This window comes from Hippichthys cyanospilos, chromosome 7 (assembly GCF_059441005.1).
Source record: "Hippichthys cyanospilos isolate Australia breed blue-spotted pipefish chromosome 7, RoL_Hcya_1.0, whole genome shotgun sequence".
Taxonomy (NCBI): Eukaryota; Metazoa; Chordata; class Actinopteri; order Syngnathiformes; family Syngnathidae; genus Hippichthys; species Hippichthys cyanospilos.
Window position 1 is genome coordinate 994758 of NC_142375.1, and position 22913 is coordinate 1017670.

The 22913-nt window shown below is 41.6% G+C and overlaps 1 protein-coding gene across 5 annotated transcripts in view; it reads right to left on the reverse strand.

Annotated features, from left to right (window-relative positions):
* LOC148420586 (syntaxin-3-like) overlaps nt 1-22913 on the reverse strand; it is a 35203-nt gene extending 12290 nt beyond the window's left edge. For 2 of the 5 annotated variants that reach the window (XR_015866062.1, XM_088418621.1), the window contains exons 1-7: nt 20010-22913; nt 19413-19487; nt 19202-19301; nt 18791-18865; nt 12866-12936; nt 2132-2240; nt 1849-1922 (exon numbers count right to left, since the gene is read on the reverse strand). Coding sequence is in view for 4 of the 5 variants with exons in the window: in XM_088418621.1 (XP_088274747.1) it covers nt 1849-1922; nt 2132-2240; nt 12866-12936; nt 18791-18865; nt 19202-19301; nt 19413-19487; nt 20010-20042 (537 nt within the window). In the remaining variant the exon portion in view is untranslated. The remainder of the gene's footprint in view (nt 1-1848; nt 1923-2131; nt 2241-12865; nt 12937-18790; nt 18866-19201; nt 19302-19412; nt 19488-20009) is intronic. The other 3 variants (XM_088418620.1, XM_088418622.1, XM_088418623.1) reach the window with 3 other exon arrangements.

Genomic DNA, 22913 nt, shown 5'->3' on the forward strand with positions numbered 1-22913 from the left:
GTTTGAAACTGTCCTCGTTGAGATGAATATAAGCTTAGTCTGAGCTAAATGGTGAGCTAACCTCTGAAGTGATGATGCAAGAGTAGTTTTAAGCTTTAAATGCACATCTTGGCATCAACATCAACAGAGTGAAACTAAAAATGAAGAAGGTAACTCAAATCAGTCATGTTCTTCAACAGCTCACATTCACAGCCCGTGCAAAGGACAACTCAACAGCAATGACCTTAAGCTAACATCATACGTAATTTTAACTTTCAAATATCACAACAATTTAACAAACAACATTATACCTACAGGCGTTACCCCTGTAGGAGTTTAATACGCGTCTTGCTGTGCAAGCACGTTCTTTGCCCTCGTCCTGAATTGCAGTAAACGAAAATCGCGATTCTGATGAAAATGGATTTTTTTGGCACACCCCTATTGGCTATCACTAGTTTATTGTCTGGATAAGGAGTTCTCAGAGGATCTTGGCCTGGTTGGTCTCCACTCTGTTTTGAGGTGTCGGCCATCTTGATCCTGAGAGCTTCAAGCCATATTTGGTACAGAAGTTACGGTACATAAAGGCCTTGCCTGCCAGCATCTTATACCCTGCTGTGAAGTGCTATATCATCTCTTGTGCTTCTTTGCCCAGCCTACACCTGGGATCCTCTCTGGTGTGGTAGATCATGGCCTCTGTTTATCTTGTGTTCAGTGCCTGTTTTTGCGCTGCCATGATTAACACCTCTGAGATATCTTTAAGTTCAGCCAAAGTGGTACAGGCCATGGAAGGACTTATCTTTCCATGACATTCGTCTCTTTTTTCTTGTCCTTCTACTGGGCTTCTGTTGTCTGAGGCATTTGGTGAGCAGTTCGACATCTTGATGAATACTTTGCTGTATACAAGTGGAGGTAGTTCAAGCCCTTCTGTTATGATCTTCTTTCCTCGCTTAAATATCATTCACCAGGCGCTTATCTAGTCCGAATGACATCCCAATATCTGAAGTAGATCCCCGTGAGGTGAATCAGGGACTCAATTTCACAATCGCTCATTTTGATGCATTCTTTGTTTCCTCCTGGATGAGGAAACAAGTCAAATGGAATACCTTTCCATGTTCTCTAACTAGAGAAATTAGCTGCATACCTCACCATTCTTAACTGAATCAGCTGGAGACATCATAACTTTTACCTGATCCTCTCCATTTTAGTAATATTCATGTGTGTTAACAAGGATGGATTAGTTCCGTCTGCTTGCTTCTTTAATGGAAAATCATGCCGTAAGAACCTCAGCTGACACAAGCTGCAGATCGCTGCAACAGGCACTTGTTGCAAACAGCCAACTGACTCTCGCTTGTCCCCTTACGGTAATTAGTTTAAGTGAGGATGGGGTCGATACAAAAATGCACATCGGTGCATCAAAACTCAGCTTTGAAGATCAATCTTCTTCGAATGGTGTTGAATTAAAAAAATAATAATTTTTAACTTCCTGTTTGTAGGATGTACCCATATTTTTGGCTTTCATTTTTGGGGAAAAACAGTTTCTTATATTTGTGGAATTACGATTAGATGTCAGTCCCTATCCCAGTGCACCGCTGAGCCACAGGAGAATATAGGTGTGTGTTTAGTCAGCATGGGCTGTGGTGGGGCAGTACTTAATGAGTAATGTGAGGAGCCAGTCATTTTCTCTGATCGAGAAGTGCCGTTCCTAAAAATGTAGCAATGAGCACGAATGCTCAGAAAGATAGAAAACGCAATACTTTGAAAGTGTTTTTGGTTAGGAAATTCTAAGATGGTTAAACCGTCCAAAAAAAAAAACAAATTGCATAGAACACATGTCACAAAAATTATGAAATATACAATATGTATATTTACCCCAGCAGTGAAGACAGCTGAGTTGCCTCCCTCCAGCATCTCCTCCAGTTCCTCATCAGTTTTTGCTTTGCCAGCTAAAATTAAGAACAAAAACAATAAAAAGGAGGGATTTTTTAACTTTTGTTCGCCGATTTGGGTTTAGAGTCACAAAAAAAAGTAGAAAATTTCATATTCACAGAATAGGATGTGATCAATATACTCATGCCTTGGGATGATACAAAACTTTTCCATATCATAAACTGTAATGGTATCTATGTATCTTTGTCCAGACAGAGCCACTTACTGATCTCAAGCTGTCGAGCAATCCGTCCTTTACTCTTGTCTCTGAAGTCAACTTGAGCTTCGTTGTATTTTGTCATTACCTCTACAAATTTCTTCGCCAGGATGGCATGCTGGGGAATTTAGATCATTTGTAAGTTAACAACAGTGGGAAAAAAGTTGGTAAAAAGTTGATAGTTGAAACGAATTTGATAATTTTCAACTTCTTCAAGTCTGTGTGCATGCTGAGACAGTCAAGTAAGTAACATTATAGGCCTGATTTACCGTTTGCAAAATTGCATGTTTCTTTTTAACAGTTTGTGGTGTGTTGTACATGATCTATTAAAATCGCAACTTTTTATAAACTTCGTTAGTAGTTTGTACGGTAGCACTGAAATTATGTTTGAAGCAATGGAATAAGAAGTCTTTGTGGATAAGGCAAACAAGTATTATGGCAAAGAAAAAACATTGCTCGATCGTTTTTTAGAAAAGCCAACAACTGCATAAAAAGCAATGTTTTTGTTTGATTTGTTCAACCTGTACCGAATGCATGAGAACTGGGTGGAGCTGCTCCTCTTGTGGTACAAAATAAATAGAAGAGCGTAACACCAATTTTTCGGCGTGCTAAAATACTCCAGATGCACGGAAATGCAGAGCTTAACAATTGCGCACTCCTGGTTGTGGTTGTGCCATATTGAAATTTGACATGTTGTAGCTACCTGGGTGAAACTTTCGCTCCCTCGTGTCTTCTGATAAGGCTTTCCCTTTGATGTAAAATGTCTGGACAAAATACTAAACTTGGGCAAAATCATTCAGAAGCTTGTATGTCACCGTTTTTTTGTTTGTATTTGGCATTTAAAAAAATACATATGCATATCGCTGTTGCCTTTCAGTTTTGCCTGCAGCTGACTGACATACAAGCTATTAAAAATGCTAAATTTGAATGCTCAAGCCTTAATCCATAATCACAAATGTATCTAATTTGCACAAAATGATCTTTATTAGCACAAAATGATCTTAATTTGGAGCCACTTACTGTAGCATGTCAAGCAGTAATCAATGGATTTGGTTTCACTCAGATCATAGAAGCAATATTTTAGATTTTAGTGTTAACCCGTGGCTTAGCAGCATCAAATTTCACATTATTGCTACCTGCTGCCTTTGGTAACTACTTCTTTTCTTTCTTTTTTTGGTTCAATTGATAAGCTCACAAATGATTTTAACACGGTTCTTTTAAATTCCTTTTAAAACTCAAAACCCGACTGAAGAGGCATATTCTATGGTTTCCAGATGAAACCCGCATGCTAAAACAGTTAAGTCGGTAAATTGAGCGATCAACCAAAATCGAGGTCTTCCGTCAGGCCTGATGCAATAGCTCACTGAAATATAAAGAGGCTCTTAGTGTATCTAAAACTAATAATTTCTCCAGAATGATAGGTCTCAATTAATACAACCTTAAAAATTTATTTGATATGGTAGCTAAGCTAATACAACAGGAGCCTACTTATAGCTTCCACCATTTAGCACATGATTTCATATAATTTTTTACTCAGCGGAATCAGCTAATAAAGGACGAAATTAAGGACGCAACGCCAAATTTCCACCCAGTACTGTGATTGATGATGGTAGATTGAACACTCAGGCTTATATAAGGTGATAACCCTGTCCCAGTTTGATTTAGTATCCCTGGAGTGTCATACACACCTGGTTAATGCAGAAAAGCCGCCATCCTGCATGATGGACATGCTTCCAGGCACTCGTTAAAAAATAGTTTCCAATTTTAGGTTTGTCTGTCTTGAATATTATCAATTTGTCGCCTTGCTTTGGCATTGTACCAGAAGCTTTTAGGACTGCCGTCATTCAACCACAACTTAAGAAACCTCAACTTGATCCTGAAAATCTCTCTAATGATAGACCAGTGTCACATATTCCGTTTATTGAAAAAAATCACGAGACAGTTGTAGCACAACATCTTCGCGATTACATGGCTGATAGCAGTAGATTTGAACTCCTTCAGTCAGAATTTAGGGTTAACCACTCAAACGAGACAGCCCTTGTAAAAGGGAAAAATTCTCTTCTCTTTGCCATGGATTCCAACATCTCATCAATATTATTGTTACTTACCTTATTATTATAATTACCTTAGTGCTGCTTTTGACCCTATTGATCATCATCTATTTATAAAACATCTTGAATCATGTGTTGTTATCTCATGGTCACCACTTCTTGGTCAGAAACGACGCACAGTGTCTCTCATGGCAAGGCGACCTCTGAATCTTTGACCGTGTAATGTATTGTCCCACAGGGGTCAGTACTTGGTGATATTGTGGCAAGACGAAGAATCCACACGTTGCTGTGCTAGTGTACATCTTTACTCTTCGCATGCCATCACAAAAACTGTACAATATTGCCCAAATCAGCAAAGACAAAGCCCCCAGTTTCAAACATTAAAGGTTCGTTGTAACATGCCTACAGGCACACAGCCCCCCCCTCCCCGAAACACACCAACACCCAGAAAGGGATAACGAAAACCCCAGCGTATTCACCAGTCTGACACCTTGAGTACACAGTCCGGTCCTGGTCAGTGTATGTGACACCAGTAGGCCCAGGTGCGACAGGAGTAAGGGTCAGACACTCAGCGTGAAAACCACAAGGTATCGTTGCCAAATGGATGTTCTGAGGTTCCGCTGGAGCCGGAGCGGCAGCGCTGACCTGGATGCTGGCAAGAATGGTGGGTTTCTGAGAAACCAGCCTGTGCCCGGGTCAGAACCTGCTGCAGCACCACCACCAGCTGACTCACTCCGATGTATACCAGGACCATACCTGCTAGCAAGGTGAATCCGTAGGCTTGAGGCCTACTGCTGAGGCCGGATGGACATCGGTGGTGGATCAGGCCGCCCGGCCCGGGCGCACTCCTGATCTCGGTTGACGGCCCGGGGACTCCGGAACTGGACTGCACCAGCCGTTCTCACCATCGCCTGTACCAGCCTGTTGCTGGCTGGCTTGAGCCTGGGGGTACCGAGGAACTGAGCGACGGGTGAGAGGACCCTCGGCGGGGTGCTGGCTGGGACCAACAGATTCCCAGAAGCAGGCTGACCTGGTACCAGCCTGTTGCATTACCCAACAAGTAGTAGGCTGGTCGAGGGCTGGTCACAGGTGGAACAGCACCTCAGCTCCTCAGCCGAGGAAGACACCTCTTCAACAGCCTGCCGAACATTCTAAAGTCTGGGGTCACCAATGTGGCAAGATGAACCGTCACTCTATCTAACGTCTTTAAATAGGACAATGCACATTATTAAGGTAATCTGGTCACCTATTTTAATGTCTGGGGTCACCAATGTGGCAAGACGAAGAAACCACACATTGCTGTGCTACTGTACGTCTTTACTCTTCCCATGCCATCACAAAAACTGTACAACATTTTCCTAATCAGCAAAGACAAAGCCACTAGACAAAGCATCAAAGGCTCATTGCAACATGCCTACAGGGTGAGGTCCATGGTCCTAGTGCCCACCGCAATATTATACATAAATATGATATTAGTTTTCATTGCTATGCTGATGATTCATTGTTATGCTGATGATACCCAACTATAAATTCCGTATGTGCCAAATACACGTAATTGCAGCAACTGAGGTCTGTCTGATTGCAGCGTTTTTTTTCTCCTTCCTGCCTCCTCCTTTCGGTTTGGAGAGAGGGCTAGATGGGGAGAGATGATTTGACTTTTTTTTTTATTTATAGCTTTTCTCTTTATACAACAAACACCTAACAAAGACAGAGTACTCGCACACACACACAAAAAAAAAACAAACGCTGGATTGCGATGTCTCTACAGTATGTTTTGTAATGCCTTCAGTGTGATAGTTTTTGTCCCGTCGTCGACATATAAACAGTCCACTTCTCCTATTTTTCCCGACATTTTTCCTCTTCTGTCCTTATCATGTGAGTCAGTTTCTCCATTACAGATATTTCAATCACAATTTTCTGCCATTCATCTTTTGTTGGTGGGTCTGACTTATACCACTTCCTCGTGATTGCTTTCTTACATGCAACTAACAAAATTTTCAGTAGGGAGAGATGATTTGAATGCTGTCATGCAGCCCTGCGTTGATCGACCATAGTGGGCCATACCTCCTCTACGACACTTTTGTTGGGATGGTCCCACGCGGCAGTGATGGAAAGTAATGAAGTACAAATAATTTGTTACTTTACTTAAATAAATTTTGCCTGTACTTTGTACTTTTAGAAGCATTTTTTGGACTTTTTACTTTTACTCCTTACATTTAAAACACAAATATCATACTTTTTATTTACTATATTTAAAAAAAAAAAAAGCCTCGTTACTTATTTATCTGTTAACAATTCGCAATAAAAGGTGTTATTTTACTTTCAGCATCTTTGCGCAAACTATGTAAACCGTGTTTGACCAATCAGCCTGGCAGCAGCTAAATTTAAAAAAACACAGAGACATCCCACAACTGTCAGTGCCACATAACCTGAAGAGCCTTTGCTAGAAGCTAGCGTCGAACAAGACACGGACAAATAACCGCATAACCACAGGCAAACTATGTAAAGTGTGTTTGACCAATCAGACTGGTTGATGCTAAATTTTAAAAAATGCAAAGACGTCCTACAACTGTCAGCCTGGAGAGCCTTTGCTTGAAGATAGTGTTGAATAAGACACTGACAAATAAACCAAATAACCACAGGCTTAAGAGGCTAAAGCCCGCAGACACTCACCCTCACCCATGGCCTTACTTGAAGGATTTCTTCGCGTTCATTGAGGAAGTCAAAACCTCATGGGGTGGTTGTCTCCAAGAACTCTCCGTTGAATCTCAAAGCATGATGAGGTAAGTTAACTAAATGATGCCGCTGTTACAACATTAGTTATTTGCTAGCTCGCTTATATTCGCAATGTGGCTAACGTTAGCTAGCTACGCCAATAAAGATAATGCTAATTGTCATCAGCAATTTTTTTTTTTTTTTTTTTTTTGCCAAAGGTCTATATTCTCGTTGGTTTTATCTTTTACCAAGGTAAGAAACCCCATTTAGCAGGGGTAGCCCATACCAAGCAAAATTGTGGGGACTTTTCCAGCATAATTTGATTGCTTTAATTTATGGGTGCTGTGGCGGACACTAGGACCATGTCTCTCACCCAGGAGGCATGTCGCTATGATCCTTTGATGCTTTGAACCTGTTGGCTTTGTCTTTGCTGTTTTGGACTTTGTTGTTTCAGTTTTGTGATGGCATGCGAAGAGTAAAGATCTCCACTAGCACAGCAACGTGTGGTTTCTTCGCCTCGCCACAGTGCCTTTAATGCAGATAGCCCCATAGAAATCATTGAGTTGATTGCTCAGGTTAAACCAAATATAAATGTCGTTCCCCTAAATTTAAGTTTAAATATGATATGCATATTAGGCATTATTGAAGTTGGCTGCAACTTAAGCACATCCCAAAGGCAGAAATATGACAATCAAAAATCATTTTGACCATATTTTATCAAATTATTACGATCATTTTATTCAACAGTTTATTACAATGTTGTGCAATTAAGGAGAAAGGAGTATGAAAGGACTTGATTCTTTTGCAGTTTTACATTTTTTGATGTCCTTCGCATATGTATGTGTTTTTATTTGGTTATTTGATTTGCACAGCCACAGAGTGGTTAGCTTATCCAGCATATCAAATCCAGCTTGCTCTGACCTCTGCGGATTTCCTGCGGATTTCCTGACCTCTGCGGTTCTCCCTGAGACTCACATTTATTTCCACTTTCCAGAAACATGCATCACAGGTGTAATGGACGCTCTAAATTGTCCTTAGGTGTGATTGGGTGCAGGAATGGTTGTTTGTCACTGTGCCATATGCCTGGCTGGCAACCAGTCCAGCGTGTCCCCCGCCTACTGCCCACAGACAGTCGGGATAGGCACGAGCAAGCTAGCAACCCTAGTGAGGATAACTGGCTACAGATGGTGGATGGATGATTTTCATCCTAGTTAAAATAATCCCGGTCTTATCCAGAACACAGAAATGTGTGTAAATAACAAATGCATCTGAAGTTGCTAACTTCATAGTGAAGTACAGTACGTCAACTAAATCATCCATCCATGCAATATAGCATTATGCATGTAGCCGCTTAGCCTCACTGAGGTCTCTGGCTTGCTGGTGCATATCTCAGCAGTCTTCGGGCAGTAGGCGGGGGACACCCTGGACTGGATGCCAGTAACTCGTAGGGCACACAGTGACGAACAACCATTCACGCACCCAATCACACCTAAGGACAATTTAGAGCGGGGGTGTCAAACATACACCTTGCAGGCTGGTTCTGGCCTGAACAGGTTTCATCTGGCTTGCAAAATGGTTTTGTAAAGTATAAAAATTGATTTTTTTCTTCTTTAGACAACTTGCAATGTTATATAATTAATAGTTTTGTTAATTTTTTTGTCATTATTAATAATGTTGTGTTTGTACTATTTTAGACAGTATTAAAAAAAAAGAATAATATATCTGAAGTTGCTGTTTTAATGCTGTATAAACATATACAGTGATCCCTCCTACTTCGTGGTCTCAGATATCGCGGTCTCAGTACTTGGCAGATTTTTCCAGGAAAAATTAAAAATATTTCCTGATAAAAATTTTTTTTAAAAATGCGCAAAATGAAAAAAAGCAAAAAAAGTACATTATACAGTACTGTATTCATCAAATAAGTAATATTAGGTAATAACTATGTTAAGAATTCTTCAAGCGTTAGCGTTTGTGACGTTTTTTTTATCTTATTTTGAAATGTATGCTTTTAATTTGTCGGGTCGCGCTGCATTTCCGTTTCCTGTTGTACGTTCTCTGTGAGTCATTCAGCTAGTTACAGTGACATAGTGAAAGACAATGTAAGCTCATATTTATAGTTTATTATCATTTATGTTGATAACGCACGCTACTGCCTATGTTTAGTAAGCGATGAGTGTTTATTCTGTTTATGTGTTCGTTTGTGTAGAGGTTGCACTTTATAGTTAGTAGTTGTTGTTAGTTGTTGCTAACCCGCTAATGTCGGCTAAAAATACCGTAAATTCATAGATTAAGTGTTCATATGTTAGTTGACCGACTTTAACATTGTTGTTGATTTATTATTCAACAGATACTACTTGATACACCATACATGAGCCAAAATAAATGTGAAGTTCAACGTGATGACTTGCGTACTCTTTCACCGGAGTCTTGGTGCAGATAACCAGTCCTGAGAACGAATTCTCAACAAACTAAGTAATATTGGTTGTTTAATGAATATACAATAATGTTATTAAGGATAATGTAATGCCAAATAATAGGAGAAAGGGAATAAAATACGCAAAAAATACACACACAAAAAAAGGATTGTTTATGGTTACTGTGGCTATATTGGGGCGTACATAGAAATCTAGGAACTGATACCCTACTTCGCGGGTTTCAGACTTCGCGGGCGGTTGACAACCCCTATTAACCGCGAAGTAGGGGGGATCACTGTACCATGGTTTTATATGTCTGGCTCACTTGTTAATAGATTTTCCTTTATGCGACCTGCAAGCTAACATGAGTTTGACACCCCTGATTTCGTGTGTGACCATTTAGAGTGTCCAATACACCTTCCATGCATGTTTTTGGAATGTGTGAGGAAGCCGAATTTTCCAACGAGCTGCCCCTCCTTAAACATAACTGACAATATTTATCTCAACGGCATGGAAAAATATCCATAGGAATTGTGACCGTTGAATTGCGAGAGAAAATACTTTTTAAATTTTATTTTACATTAAAGTACATTTCAGAGTATTACCACATTTTACCAGAGTAGATTTTTGGTTCAGCCCTTTTTTTTTATTTATTTATTTTTTTTTTTACATAGTGTCATTTTACTTTTTCTCAAGTAAACAATCTGTGTACTTTGCCCATCACTGCCACTCGGCTAGACTGTGAGGAGGATCTTACTCAATGGCTTCAAGGCATCTTTGCACTGGACACTTACTGCCTAATATGGCACAATGTTATTTTTAGCACAGCATTGTGCCTGGAAAGGAGCTCCTGCCAGCTGCGGTGCCTTCTGATGGTTTCTTATTTTCCTAAGATGGGGTTGCCCATGGTGAAAGGCACAGAGCTGGTGTGGGCATACTGATTGCCCCCCCCCCCCCCCCCCCCCCCCCAGCTCCGTTGGACGAGAAGTTAGCCTACCTCCACCTTCGGGTGGAGCGGATGGGTCCTGACTGTGGTTTGTGTTTATGCACCAAACACCAGTTCAGAGTACCCACCACTTTTGGATTCTTTGGAGGGAGAGCACACCCTCTAGGTACTCCCTCCTTCTAGGTCGGGGACTTCAATGCTCACGTGGGCAATTTGAATTGCTAATCTGAATTTGAGTGGTGCTTTGTTATTGGACTTCTGTGCTCATCATGGATTGTCTATAATTAGCAGCATGTTCAAACTTAGGGGTGTCCATATGTGCACCTGGCACCAGGACACTAGGCTGCAGTTCGATGATCGACACTGTGGTTGTATCATTGTATATCACATGTTTTGGACATTTTGGTGAAGAGAGGGGAGGAGCTTCCAACCTGGTGATGGGTTGGCTCCGCTAGTAGGGGAGGATGCCATTCAGACCTAGCAGACCAGAGTGTATCGTGAGGGTCTGCTGGGAACATCTAGCACAGTACCCTGTCAGAAGGAGTTTCAACTCCCACATCCGTCAGAATTTCTCGCACTCCCCAGGGGAGGCGGGAAGACCAGAGTGGAAGAGTCAGAATGGACCATCCATTGTCAAGGCAGTTGATCAGAGTTGTGGCGGTAAGGTGGTTGGTGCCTGTCGTGGCAGCAATCCTCAAACTTGCTGGTGGACACCAGTGGTAAGGGATGCCGTCAAGCTGAAGAAGGAGTCCTATTGGGCCTTTAGGACTCCAGAGACAGCTGGCAGGTACAGACTGGCCAAGCATAGTGCAGCTTTGACAGTTACTGAGGCAAAAACTCGGGTGTGGGACGAATTCGATGAAGCTATGGAAAACGACTTCCAGATGGCTTCAAAGAAATTATAGTCATCCACCATCTGGCATCTCAGGTCCGTTATTTCAGGAAGGGTATGCAGTGCACCATTAACACTGTGTACAGTGGAGATGGGTGCCGTTGACCTCACTCGGGACCATGAGCACAGGTGGGCAGAATACTTCGAAGACCTCAATTCCACCGAAACGTCTTCCTTTGAGGAAGTAGAATCTGGAAGCTCCGAGGTGGGCTCTCCCATCCCTGGGGCTGATGTCACCGAGATGGTCAAAAAACTTCTTGGTGGCAAGGCTCCGGTTGTGGATGAGAAAGCCTGCCTGGAGTGAAAGCTCTGGATGTTGTAGGGCCGTCCTGTCTGACATGCCTCTGCAACATCGCATGGACATCAGGGACAGCACCTCTGGATTGGCAGACTGGGATGGTGGTCCCCCTTTTTAAGAAGGGTGACCAGAGGGTGTGTTTCAGCTATAGATGGATCACACTCCTCAGCTTCCCTGGTGAAGTCTATTCAGGGGTGCTGGAGAGGAGGGTCCGTAAGGAGCTCGAATCTTGGATTCAGGAGGAGCAGGGTGATTTTCGTCCTGGCCGTGGAACAGTGGACTAACTTGGCAGGCTTCGAGGGTGCTCACACATGGGAGTTTGCCTATCTAGTCTACATGTGTTTTGTGGTCTTGGAGAAAGTGTTCAATCGTTTCCTTCGGGGAGTCCTGTGTGGGGTGCTCCGGGGTGCCGAACCGCTTGTTAAGGGCGGTTTGGTCCCGATACCACTGATGTCAGAGTTTGGCCTCTTCTTGAGGCCGTAACCTCCAACTCTCACAGGAGCAGTTCACAGCCGAGTGTGAAACGGCTGGGATGAAGATCAGCACCTCCAAATCTGAGACCATGATCCTCAGTTAGAAAAGGGTGGAATACCTTCTCCGGCTCGGGCATGAGGTCCTGCCACGAGTAGAGGAGTTCAAGTATCTTGGGTTCTTGTTCATGAGTGAGGGTAGGATGGAACGGGAGATCGACAAGCAGCTTCTGCTGTAATGTGGACTCTCTACCGGTGAGTCGTGGTAAAGAAGGAGCTCAGCCGAAAGGTGAAACTCTCTAATTACTGGTTGATCTACGTTCCTACCTCACCTATGGAAAAACGAGATCCTTGATACAAGCAGTCGAAATTAGTTTCCCCCACAGGGTGTCCAGGCTCTCCATTGGAGATAAGGTGAGAAGCTCGGTCGTCCGCGACAGATTCAGTGTCGATTTGCTGATCCTCCGCGTTGAGAGGAGCTAGTTGAGATGGTTAGAGCATATGTTTAGGATGCCTCTTGGACGCCTCCCTGGTGAGATGTTCTGGGCATGTCCCACCGGGAGAAGGCGCTGGAGAGACTATGTCTCTCGGCTGGCCTGGGAACACTTGGGGATCCTCTTGGAGGAGCTGGACGAAGTGGCCTGGGAGAGGGAAGTCTGAGCTTCCTTGCTGAGGCTGCTGCCCCCAAGACCCAACCTCAGATAAACAGAGGATAATCGAAGGATGGATGGGTTTTTGAAATTTTCCTTCCCCTTCTGGGAACTTTGTTCAGGGAATGCTATTTTTCTTATGACTTCTTTTTCACATGTGGATCCCTTTGAGACCTTGATGATTCAGGGCTATTCAAATAAACTAGACTTGACTACTAGGTTACACATAGATGTAAACTGCAGCACTGATTTAATAGACAATATAAGAACATCATGTTACTTCTCTTGACAACTCGATGTCTCTCACCTGTGATTTTTGTATCCTGAGGTCAGCAGAGGCCCTCTCATCCTTTGTTTTCTCAAGCTGGTGTTCGATGCCTGTTTGAATGTTATATTTAAAACTATACACACATGTAAGCAATCCAACGGACATTCTTTTGTTTTTTCACTTCAACATGATAGTCAGCATCTTTATGATATAATCGATTTTTTTTACGTTAGATTCGTTCTCTAGCCTGACTCATCCTCGCTATTTTCATCCTCGTGTCTCAGTTTTTTGCCGTCACATCACCACCACCATCACTACACCATATTTGAAATGACAGTTACATATGTAATAGCTATTTTATGAACCCCGGACGACTACCAGAAGCATTGCTTAAACCACGGAATAGGACTTCACGCAAGTGCAGGATGAGATTGCATACTATCAATCACATCAAATTTGACACTGGGCGACATATAGAAAATCAAAATCTACTGTGAACAGTGCAGAGACAAGGATTCCAAGTGACAAGATACTCTGGGTGTCATCCGAGGCTCATAGAACCTTCCGTTCTATTTTGCCCCTCCAGACCACCAGCTGACACAAATATCTTCCAAAATGCACACCTTTTGGCACAGCCCAAGAAGTCGCAATAGTCCTGGTAGAGTGAGTACGAACTCCCGAAAGCAAGGGGTTTTGCTTATTGCGTTCAAGACCCAAAAATAGCATGTGTAATGACAGTCGACAATCCAGTGAGGTAAAAGTTGCTTGGAAAGAGAGGAGCCCTTGGAAGGGCCCCCATATGATACAAAAGGCTGAGACGACTTACAGGAGAATGCCGTAGCGTCCAAATAAAAGCGCAGGGCCCGCACAGGGGTCAGTAGAAGCCCCTGCGTCTTCAGCCGAGGGCACAAAACGAGCAATACACAGAGGGCTGTTAACATAGGAAAAAGAATGGCCCATCGGAGCAAAAGTGGCATTTGGCCACAGAGTGACCGCATCGCGATCAGAGTGTCACCTAATGCAAAAATAAGAACAAAAATGCAGTCTTCAGAAAAACCCATTGGAGAGGCTTCTCAGGGGTTCAGAAGGAGGCCGGCATAAGGAGTCAAACCAGCGTGCTGGTTCCAGTCGGAAAAGCGAAGCACACTACAGGGTTGAAAACACCGGGCCCCTTCTAAGGAATGATGAAACAAGCGGGTGGCACCCTAACGAATCCCTGTTAACCGCAGTATGGCAGGCCACAATGGCAGTGATATAAAGCTTAAGTGTGGAAGGCGAGAGACCATTCAGAATAGACTGCAGAAATTCCAAGGCAGCAGGAACAGGACATGCCACAGGGTCCGTGGCAGGTAGGCATGACATAAACAGGCAAACTGTCGCAAAATATTGTACTGCTGACATTGAACTGCTGATGGTGAAATGCAGGCCCTTCTACCTGTCTTGTGAGTTTAGCGCGGTGTTTAAAGCAGGTCAGCTTCATGATGTCAACAGCAAAAAATGAGACCAAACTGTCAGACGCTGCATTCATCACAGTGAGGGACTTCAACCACTGCGACTCTCAAATGCCTTAGCTAAAAACATACATTTAAAACACAAAAATGTGTAAACAAAAGAAAACACCATACATCCTAAATAACATGTTATACAAACTATCAACAAAACTACTGTCTGGCAGAGAATACTTTCCCACTTCCAGTGAGGCAGGCGCTGGTGGAAGCTTCCGCGTATGTCACCCCACATGTGTTTTGAGATGCGGAGCTTTGAAGGAAACACACACCACAAATGGGCTCCAGCTCCCTGACATAATTCTGATCCAGTCGGATGTGGGCCCACTGCGTGAGCCGCGTGTCCTGTCGTCCAAGGGCAGTTTGCCTCAACAACAAGAAGTAGAAAGGGACCGAGGTCGCCGACGGATGTGTTTGCCAACGCACGCCTTTGGCTGGCTTCTACGCAGTGCTTGACATGTTGTTTATGACATGGTAAACAACATAAAGCTAGAAAAGAATCAATGGCCTGAGCAACAAATGTATCAGATCGCCAGCACATAAAATCTGCTTCAGTGGTCTTCTGTCCATGTGTTTTATGTTAAGCTCAGTGTCACTAACGTGCTAGGTGGCATTCTGCAGGCAACTCGCCTTTTCTCGAAGTTGAAGCAAATTGGAGTTTGATGTTCTCCGTCAATACGCAGTAGAGTCTGTTCAATATCACATATCCACCAACAATTTTCTCTCATTCCATAATTTCAAATAAACAGGCCACAGTGAACACGAAGCGTAAAGGCATCTGCTGATACTGAAGCAACACCCCTCGAGTTCAAACAACCAATCAGTTAACTAGCACAAGTTATCACAGCACGTGCCCCTCGAGCTACTTGGGTACTGTGGCGGAGACCCTAGTCGCAACTAGGAGCTTAGAAGGTTCTGAGTAGAGGCATAGCGGAACTTTCCCTACTCAGAACTTTTTTGGGTGTGGACGGAAAGGGGAACTCACACTACCAGGGTACAGCGGAAGAGTTCCTGTGGTGCGAAAGGGGCTATTGGGACAGAGGGTTGAAATAGGGAGGAAGCCTTCAAATTTCTCAGCACCTACATCAGCAAGGTCCTCACCTGGGCCCACAACACTTGACAGATCATCAAGAAGTCCGACTGTACTTTCTGAGGAGACTGAAGAAATTTGGCATGCCAGCAAAGATTCTCAACAACTTCTACAGATGTACAATCCAAAGTGTCCTCTCCACTTCCATCACAGTCTGGTACGGCAACTATACATCACAAGACAGGAAGGCTTTCCAGTGTTATCAAGACCTCACAGCGCATCTGTGGAGCAGCCATACACACACATGTGGACAATCCTAAGTCTTTATCACCCAGGATTCTGCGGACACACAACCTCATCAGGGACAATACTCACCCACAACACAACCTGTTTGAACTGCTGCCATCAGGCAGACGCAACAGGAGCCTGAGGGCCAGGACTGCCAGGTTTCTACAGCTTCTACCCACAGGCCATGCGGATTCTGAGCAAATCCCTCACGCACCTGATCTGCCTCATCATCAGTCACTTTACCGCATGCACACATGCACCTTACAAATCCTGCACAGTGCAGGAAAATGGTTACATACATAATATTTTGCACTACATGATATTTTGCTCTTTCATCCTTATATGTATACAGTTTCTTCCACTCACTCTATTCGATAAATGTATACAGTTTCTTCCACTCGCTCTATTTCAAAATATGCTTAGAATGTAAGTCTAATCATTTATTAGTAGTGTCATTATTACTGCACTTATTGCTCAGTTACTAAATACGATAAAACAAACAAACAAACAATGTTTGTTTTATGTTTTTTTGCCTACTTTATTATTTGCTCAATTGTGGAATGTAGTCTGCTCAGGGAAGTGAACAGAATAACAATTTTATTTTTGAAGATATGTATTACCATGTAAAAGTTGATAAAACTCTTGAATCTTGAAACAGCAGCCAAACTGTGCGCCTGCCTGCACAATGTGGCAGCCACAAATGGAGCACTGCTTAGAGCCTTCCATACGACAAAGGACACATGACTACAGACTACAAATTCAACAAAAAGAGACTATTGTGCAGCAAACGCGGGTTGTTGAAGGAAATGGAACACAGAGGTGAGAGTGGATGGGGAAGGCACAATGCAGCCAATCGGCGAGAGGAATAGAAGAATGAACCAAGACCAGGTGTGAAACGCAGTCGATGTGGAGGGAGAAGGCATATAGCAACGAACTGAGAGTGGGTGCGAAACACAACCAATACAGCACGAGAAGGAAATGGACCACAAGAGCCGAGAGCGATTGTGAGACACAGCTGATACAGGCCAGAAAAGGGGAAGGAGTAGAGCTGAAAACCAGCACAACTGGCTGATACAAACTGTAAGCGACAACGATAAAGGTAAGCAGGCAATGTGTAACAACCATGGCCGCTGCACAGGCCAAAGTCCAACTTCATGGTAAATACGCAGACGTCAGGCCATCAAGATCATCAAAGGCACGCACCCGGCAATGAAGTATTAACGCCGAGGTAGAAAAAAAAAAAAACGCAGAAAAATCACAAAAACAACACCAAAAATTGATAACAGGATAACGCAATTGAACTCAACCACTGAAGCAATGCCAGAGCATGCAAATAATGCGCAACCATGCCAAACCAGGCGAGGATAAACCAGGACAAGCGTCGGAGCCACTGGAGGGCAGAAAGAAAAACCACACCACCGACTGACATGGTTAATGGGCTACAAGCGACAAAAAAAACAAAAGACAAAAAAGATTGTAAAAAGAACGGAACACAAATGGTATGGATAGCAATGCGCAAGTAGCTTCTGGAAGATAGACTTCCAGGTGGCACTGCATTATATAAGTCGCCCAATTTGATGTGATTGATGGTATGCACCATCTCTGGCAGTCTGGAGAAGCGCAACACTTGACTTGCACTTTCTAAACATCCTTAAACACCACTATATATATATATATATATATATATATATATATATATATATATATATATATATATATATATATATAGTGGTGTTTAAGGATGTTTAGAAAGTGCAAGTCAATAGCATTGTCATTATACTGTATATGTATGATGTGGCACAAGCCTCCAGCATTAGCATTAGCAGCTAACTATGTGGTCAGTTCTAATGCATTGGAACATTTCAAACTAAAGAAGAAGAAGAAGTAAAGTCAATCAGTGCAAACAAGAATCAGTGAAAAAATGTCAATTCTGTCAACTGAGATTTGCGCTATAGCCTGCGACGCCTGTTTCTTTGAGCTTGGCGTGATGCGGGTGAGTGCTAAAAAGTTAAATAAAGATATTGATTAAGAAATAAAAGAAAAAAAAACGTGTTGTTCAACCGTAAGGTAATGGCAACCATGAGACATTTAGCAGAAAATTCAAATTTACTCACTTTATTTTTTTTTAACCCACAATGGCTGAAGAAGAACAAAACGAAAATTGGACTGACGTGACTTTCAGCATTGGCGTCCATGTCAATACAAAAGGATTTATTCTTTATGAAACACAGAAACTCTACGAGCAAGTCAGTGAAGTCTTTCTGAGGAAAGAAAGAAGATTGTATTTTGTATTGATAGAAGTAGGAGACACGCAATTTAGAGAATCGAGCATTTGATTGATTTTTTTTTTTCATTTTTAATATGTTTTTTTTAATTTGATATTGTTCACATTCAATTAGTGGTAAACAAATAAAATTATGTTCTTATATTAAAGTGTGATTTGTAGCTTACAATCCTGTTAAAGCTTGCCTGCTTTTGTTGTCACGGACTGTCTGGATTTTTCCTGTTGTGGCTTTATTTTGTGGCTTTATTTAGTGGAGTTTGACTTATTTTGCTTTCGGGTTTGTGTCGTTTTTGCCTGGCGTTAGTGTAATTTGTGTCACCTGTCATGAGCGTGTTCCAGCTCTACTGTTGCTCTAGTGTTTTGTGTTTTGCCCAGCTCCTGCTAGTAATAAATCATTTTATTGAGCCCATTTCATCCTCATTTTGAATCCACCTTCTCACATCTGTCGCCAACATGCCGCACCGTCATGACACTTGGTGGACTTCATAAAACTTTGTGGACAAATAGTTTAAAATATTGATTATTTTAAGTTCTGGCAGTATTACATATAATGATAAGTTTCAATTGCTGATGCGGGTTTATTGATGTTTAAATGCTCCTGAAAATAGCCTGTGTAGCCCAGTAATGCGTACGTGTGCTTCTGAGGGGGCTGAATCACTGAAGGCCTGAATGTGAAACACACAGACTGCCACTGATATATATATATATATATATATATATATATATATATATATATATATATATATATATATATATATATATATAATTTAAAATGAGACAGTAATTAGTAGTTCATTGTATGACTTTTTAGGTTGGTTGCATCAGTCTAAAATAAGAATAAAGGGTGAAATACTGACTCTTGAGTTTGTTTCTTGCATTGTTGGCAGATTTCTTAATGTCATTGGTGACTGCTTCAAGATCATCTTGTGTTTCTAAGTATAGAAATAGAGAAATAGGGTGGGGAAATAGGAGAATATTAAGAGCAGAGACAATGCCAAGTTCTTTAAGCAAGTAGGCTACTAGAAGTACAGTATATAAACACATACAAAATAGCAGAGGAAAGTTTGTGTGTTTGAGCATCTGGATATGTTTGCAAATGTGTGTGTCTGTGTGTGTTAATGTGTTTGATGTGTGTATGTGAAAGTGCGTGTGTTTGTGTGTGTGTGTGTGTGTGTGTGTGTGCCTGCGTGCACATGTGTGTGTATGTATGCACATGTGTGTGTATGTATGCATGTGTGCTTGTGTGAGTGTATCTGATGTTAATTTACTCTGGTCGGATGTGGGGGAGGACAAGATGAGGGAATAGAGCTTTTTTATTTCTGTTACACTTTCATCAACCTTTTCAATACTGGAGCGGATGTCCTCAATCTAATAAAAAAAAAACAAAGCAAAAAACAAACAAATACAGCCCATTGAAAGAATTTACTATACTAAAATTATACTATTTTTACTGATCGACATTGATTGAGGAAGACGTACCTGAGCAAAAAAATCCTCCAAAAAAGGATCATTCTCCACAGGAACCTCAATGTCATCCCCTCCAACATCACTTGTCTGTTTAAACAACAAAGCAATACAATAATGATGGGATTAAGAATGAACTCAAAAGAAAAGTCGTGTTTGATAAATTATCTAATAATTTCACATGAGGTACATTATGATTGAATATTTGAAAAAGGAATCTACTTTATTTAGGATTCCAAGTGTAGGTACACAAATTACCATACATTGTAGACAATCAATATTATTCAGGACACCACTACTACGCAACAGAACATGTCAGATGATTTGATTTCGATCATATTTAGATTTAATTTGAACAAGCTATTTTTCACCTCTGATACATTTGTGAAGTTTAAAGGTCAAACTTCATAATAATGCATGATGAGAAAGTGCAACATGCCAAGGAGGTCATACAAATGGCAAATGTAGTTTGGCCAAGTTATGAAGTGAATTTGAAATGCCTCCAATGTGAAGACAGCGATTTCATTTATTGAGAAGATTAGTAGAACAACATATGTTGTTTTCGCAAGGGAGTAAGAATACATAGGATACAAGCTGTAACATTCTGCCTACCTCCTTCAGCTGAGCCAGTCTGTCCTTCATCATGAGAAATATACTACTACTACAAAAAAAAAATCAATACGTGAGCAGAAAAGGGACTATGAAAAATTCTGTTTATCTCTGACAGAAAATCTGAATAAAATATCCTGAAAATTTAGACTGAGGAAAATGTTAAACAAAAATAAATTAATGTAATAATTTGTTTAAAATTGGGCGTATAACAAACAAACCAAACCAGAAAAAAACAAATACACGCATAGCCACAAAAGTGAGTCAATTTTTTTGGCTGCCCTCTCTAATGAGGCATTGCTGTCAATCTAACCTGAGGTCCCGCTTCGCCTCTCTCTTCTAAGAACAGATTAGGGCAGTAGTTCAGGATGACAAACTGTCTCTCTCCCCCAACCTTTCCAAGTCAGGGTGGATTATAGGCTTTACATACTCACAGTGAGGAATTATGCCACTTAAAACCGTGGTTTGCACACACGCACACACACACGCAAGGCCCGTGGGCCACATCCAGCCCGACGCATCCTTTTATATGGCCTGCGAAATGTTGGTTTGACTTCTAGTTTCTGTCTAAATTACCAAATTTGCAACAACCACTTTTTGTTCCCGGTCAGTCTTTTGAACATGTTTTGTGAGCTTCTGGTTTCAAAACTAGGTAAGCGTCTGACAAATGCACTAACATTTTTTTGGGCCCTCTGAAATTTGAACTACAATGTAGCTCACAATAAAAATGAATGTGACAGCCCTGCTCCAAGGAGAAATGAAAATTTAAAAGTGTCAAGCATTTGCTGGATGACATGTTTTCAACAATCAATCATTGCGTTTAATTACCCACCTGGGACTGCATCATAAAGCAGGAGTAGCTCGATGGCAAAAGAGGGGGTCTGAATTTTCCAACTGAGAAAAGAAAAAAATTAACTATTCCGTTTGAAACCAGAAGAAAAGTGGCATTAGTACTGATGTATACAGTAGCTTGGTTATGTTAGGGGATGACGACATCTAACATCATCTACTAAATTGTCAATAAACTCTGGCTCAGTGGCTTGCCGTCTGTAAGTAGAAGGCAGGTGGCGTAGGTGAGGTGCGCAAGCATGGGTAATAGACGCCATGTCTATTTGATGTAATGTTCCTAAAATTGATTTAACCCTTGTATTTTTTGGTGACATTTTTTGAAATTTGCTTTTTTTGTGTTTCATCAAAGATAAAACAATGAAAAAAAAAACATGACCGAGCTGAAATATCTTTTGGATTGTCAAAAGAGGCCAAAATTCAAAGGGCACGAAGATTTGACTCTAACTGGTGCTGGAATCTGTTTTAAATCTGTTTTTTGTCCCATTGACGCCCATTATAAATAGCCACTTTACATGTACTGTAAACCTGTTGTTTTAGCATGCATTTGTCATTATTACTGTATGAATCACTTCAATGGGCCCTCGACTGTCAGTCAAAAAAGAACGTGATGCGTTTAAAAGTTTAAAACAACTAATTAAAAGTAGGTGGTGCGAGAGCGTGGCTAATGGAATTTCTTTACAAACGCTCGCTGCACAGCTGGAGTATATTATTCAATAAACATAATATGGATTACACAAGGAGTATATATGCGTGTTTTTACATCGATGCTTGAAGGTTTTTTTTTTTTAATGACAGTTCGTGCTATTGTTTGAAATTGTGTTTGAGCGTTGGCGCCAGTGTGTGCTTCCCCATCTGTTTGTTTTGCTAATGCAAAGGTCCGTGTCAGTGTTAGAGCCTGCGAGTCTTGATTCGGGCAGAAATGTTTTGAAGTTGGGTCTGCAAGTTTTGAAAACGGGCCTCAGTGTCTGCAAAAGTGTTGTTTGAGAGTGTCTGCTGTTTGCTCTCTGCTCACTTTAACACATTTAGAAGACGAAATTACTGACTGTGAGCATAATGTGACATGTCAGTCTGCTGACAAAAAATGCCTCGTGACTGAACCGTAAGCATCAACTATTCGTCCATTGTTTGAATATGAATCCTATTAGATGAGGGTGTTTTCAATCGTCCAATAAAAATTTAGGTGCACCTTCAGTCTGCAACCTTTACAGAAACATGCCTTGTGACCGGTGGGCAGGGTTGATTAAAATGAATGGATGAATAAATGAGTCAATAAATAAATACAAGGCAATGGTGATAAAAATAAATAAATAAATACATAAATAAATAACATGCCTAGTGATTGTTGCATTAGCATTAACAATTATTGGTCCAGTGATTGAAAATGGGGCGGCTCGGTGGTGCAGTGAATACCACGTAGGCCTCACAGGTAAAGGACCCAAGTTTAAATCCACCCGGCTCAGTTTACTGTGTGGGGTTTGCATGTTCTCGCCGAGCTCATGTGGGTTTTCACTGGGCACTTCGGCTTCCTCCCACATGCAAAAAAAATGCATGGCATGTGCATTGGACATACTAAATTGTCCTTGGGTGAGTGAATGGTTTTTCCTCTCTGCATGCCCTGAAATTGACTGGCAACCAGTTCAGGGTGTACCCCGCCTACTGCCTGAAGTTAGCTGGGATAGGCATCAGCAAGCCTGTGACCCTTGTGAGGATAAGCGGCTATAGAAAATGGATTGATGATTGAAAATGGGGCCTGCCTAGTGATCTTTGTGTCAGTATCAACAATTATTAGTACAGCGATTAAAAAAGGGGCAGCTCAGTGGTACAGTGAATAGCATGTTGGCCGATCTTCTTAAAATTTTGTTCAGTTGTGGTTCTATGGCTGATAATGAAGCATGCCAAATATAAATTGATCGGGTCAACCATTTAGGAGCTATTAGGAAGAACTTGGTACCTGCAAACATCCAAAAACGGTCCAAAAAGGCACATGAATAAATTAATATCTCTGGTTCTGTACATCCTAGCATATGGTGTTCTATAACTTTTTTGTATGTCTTCAAG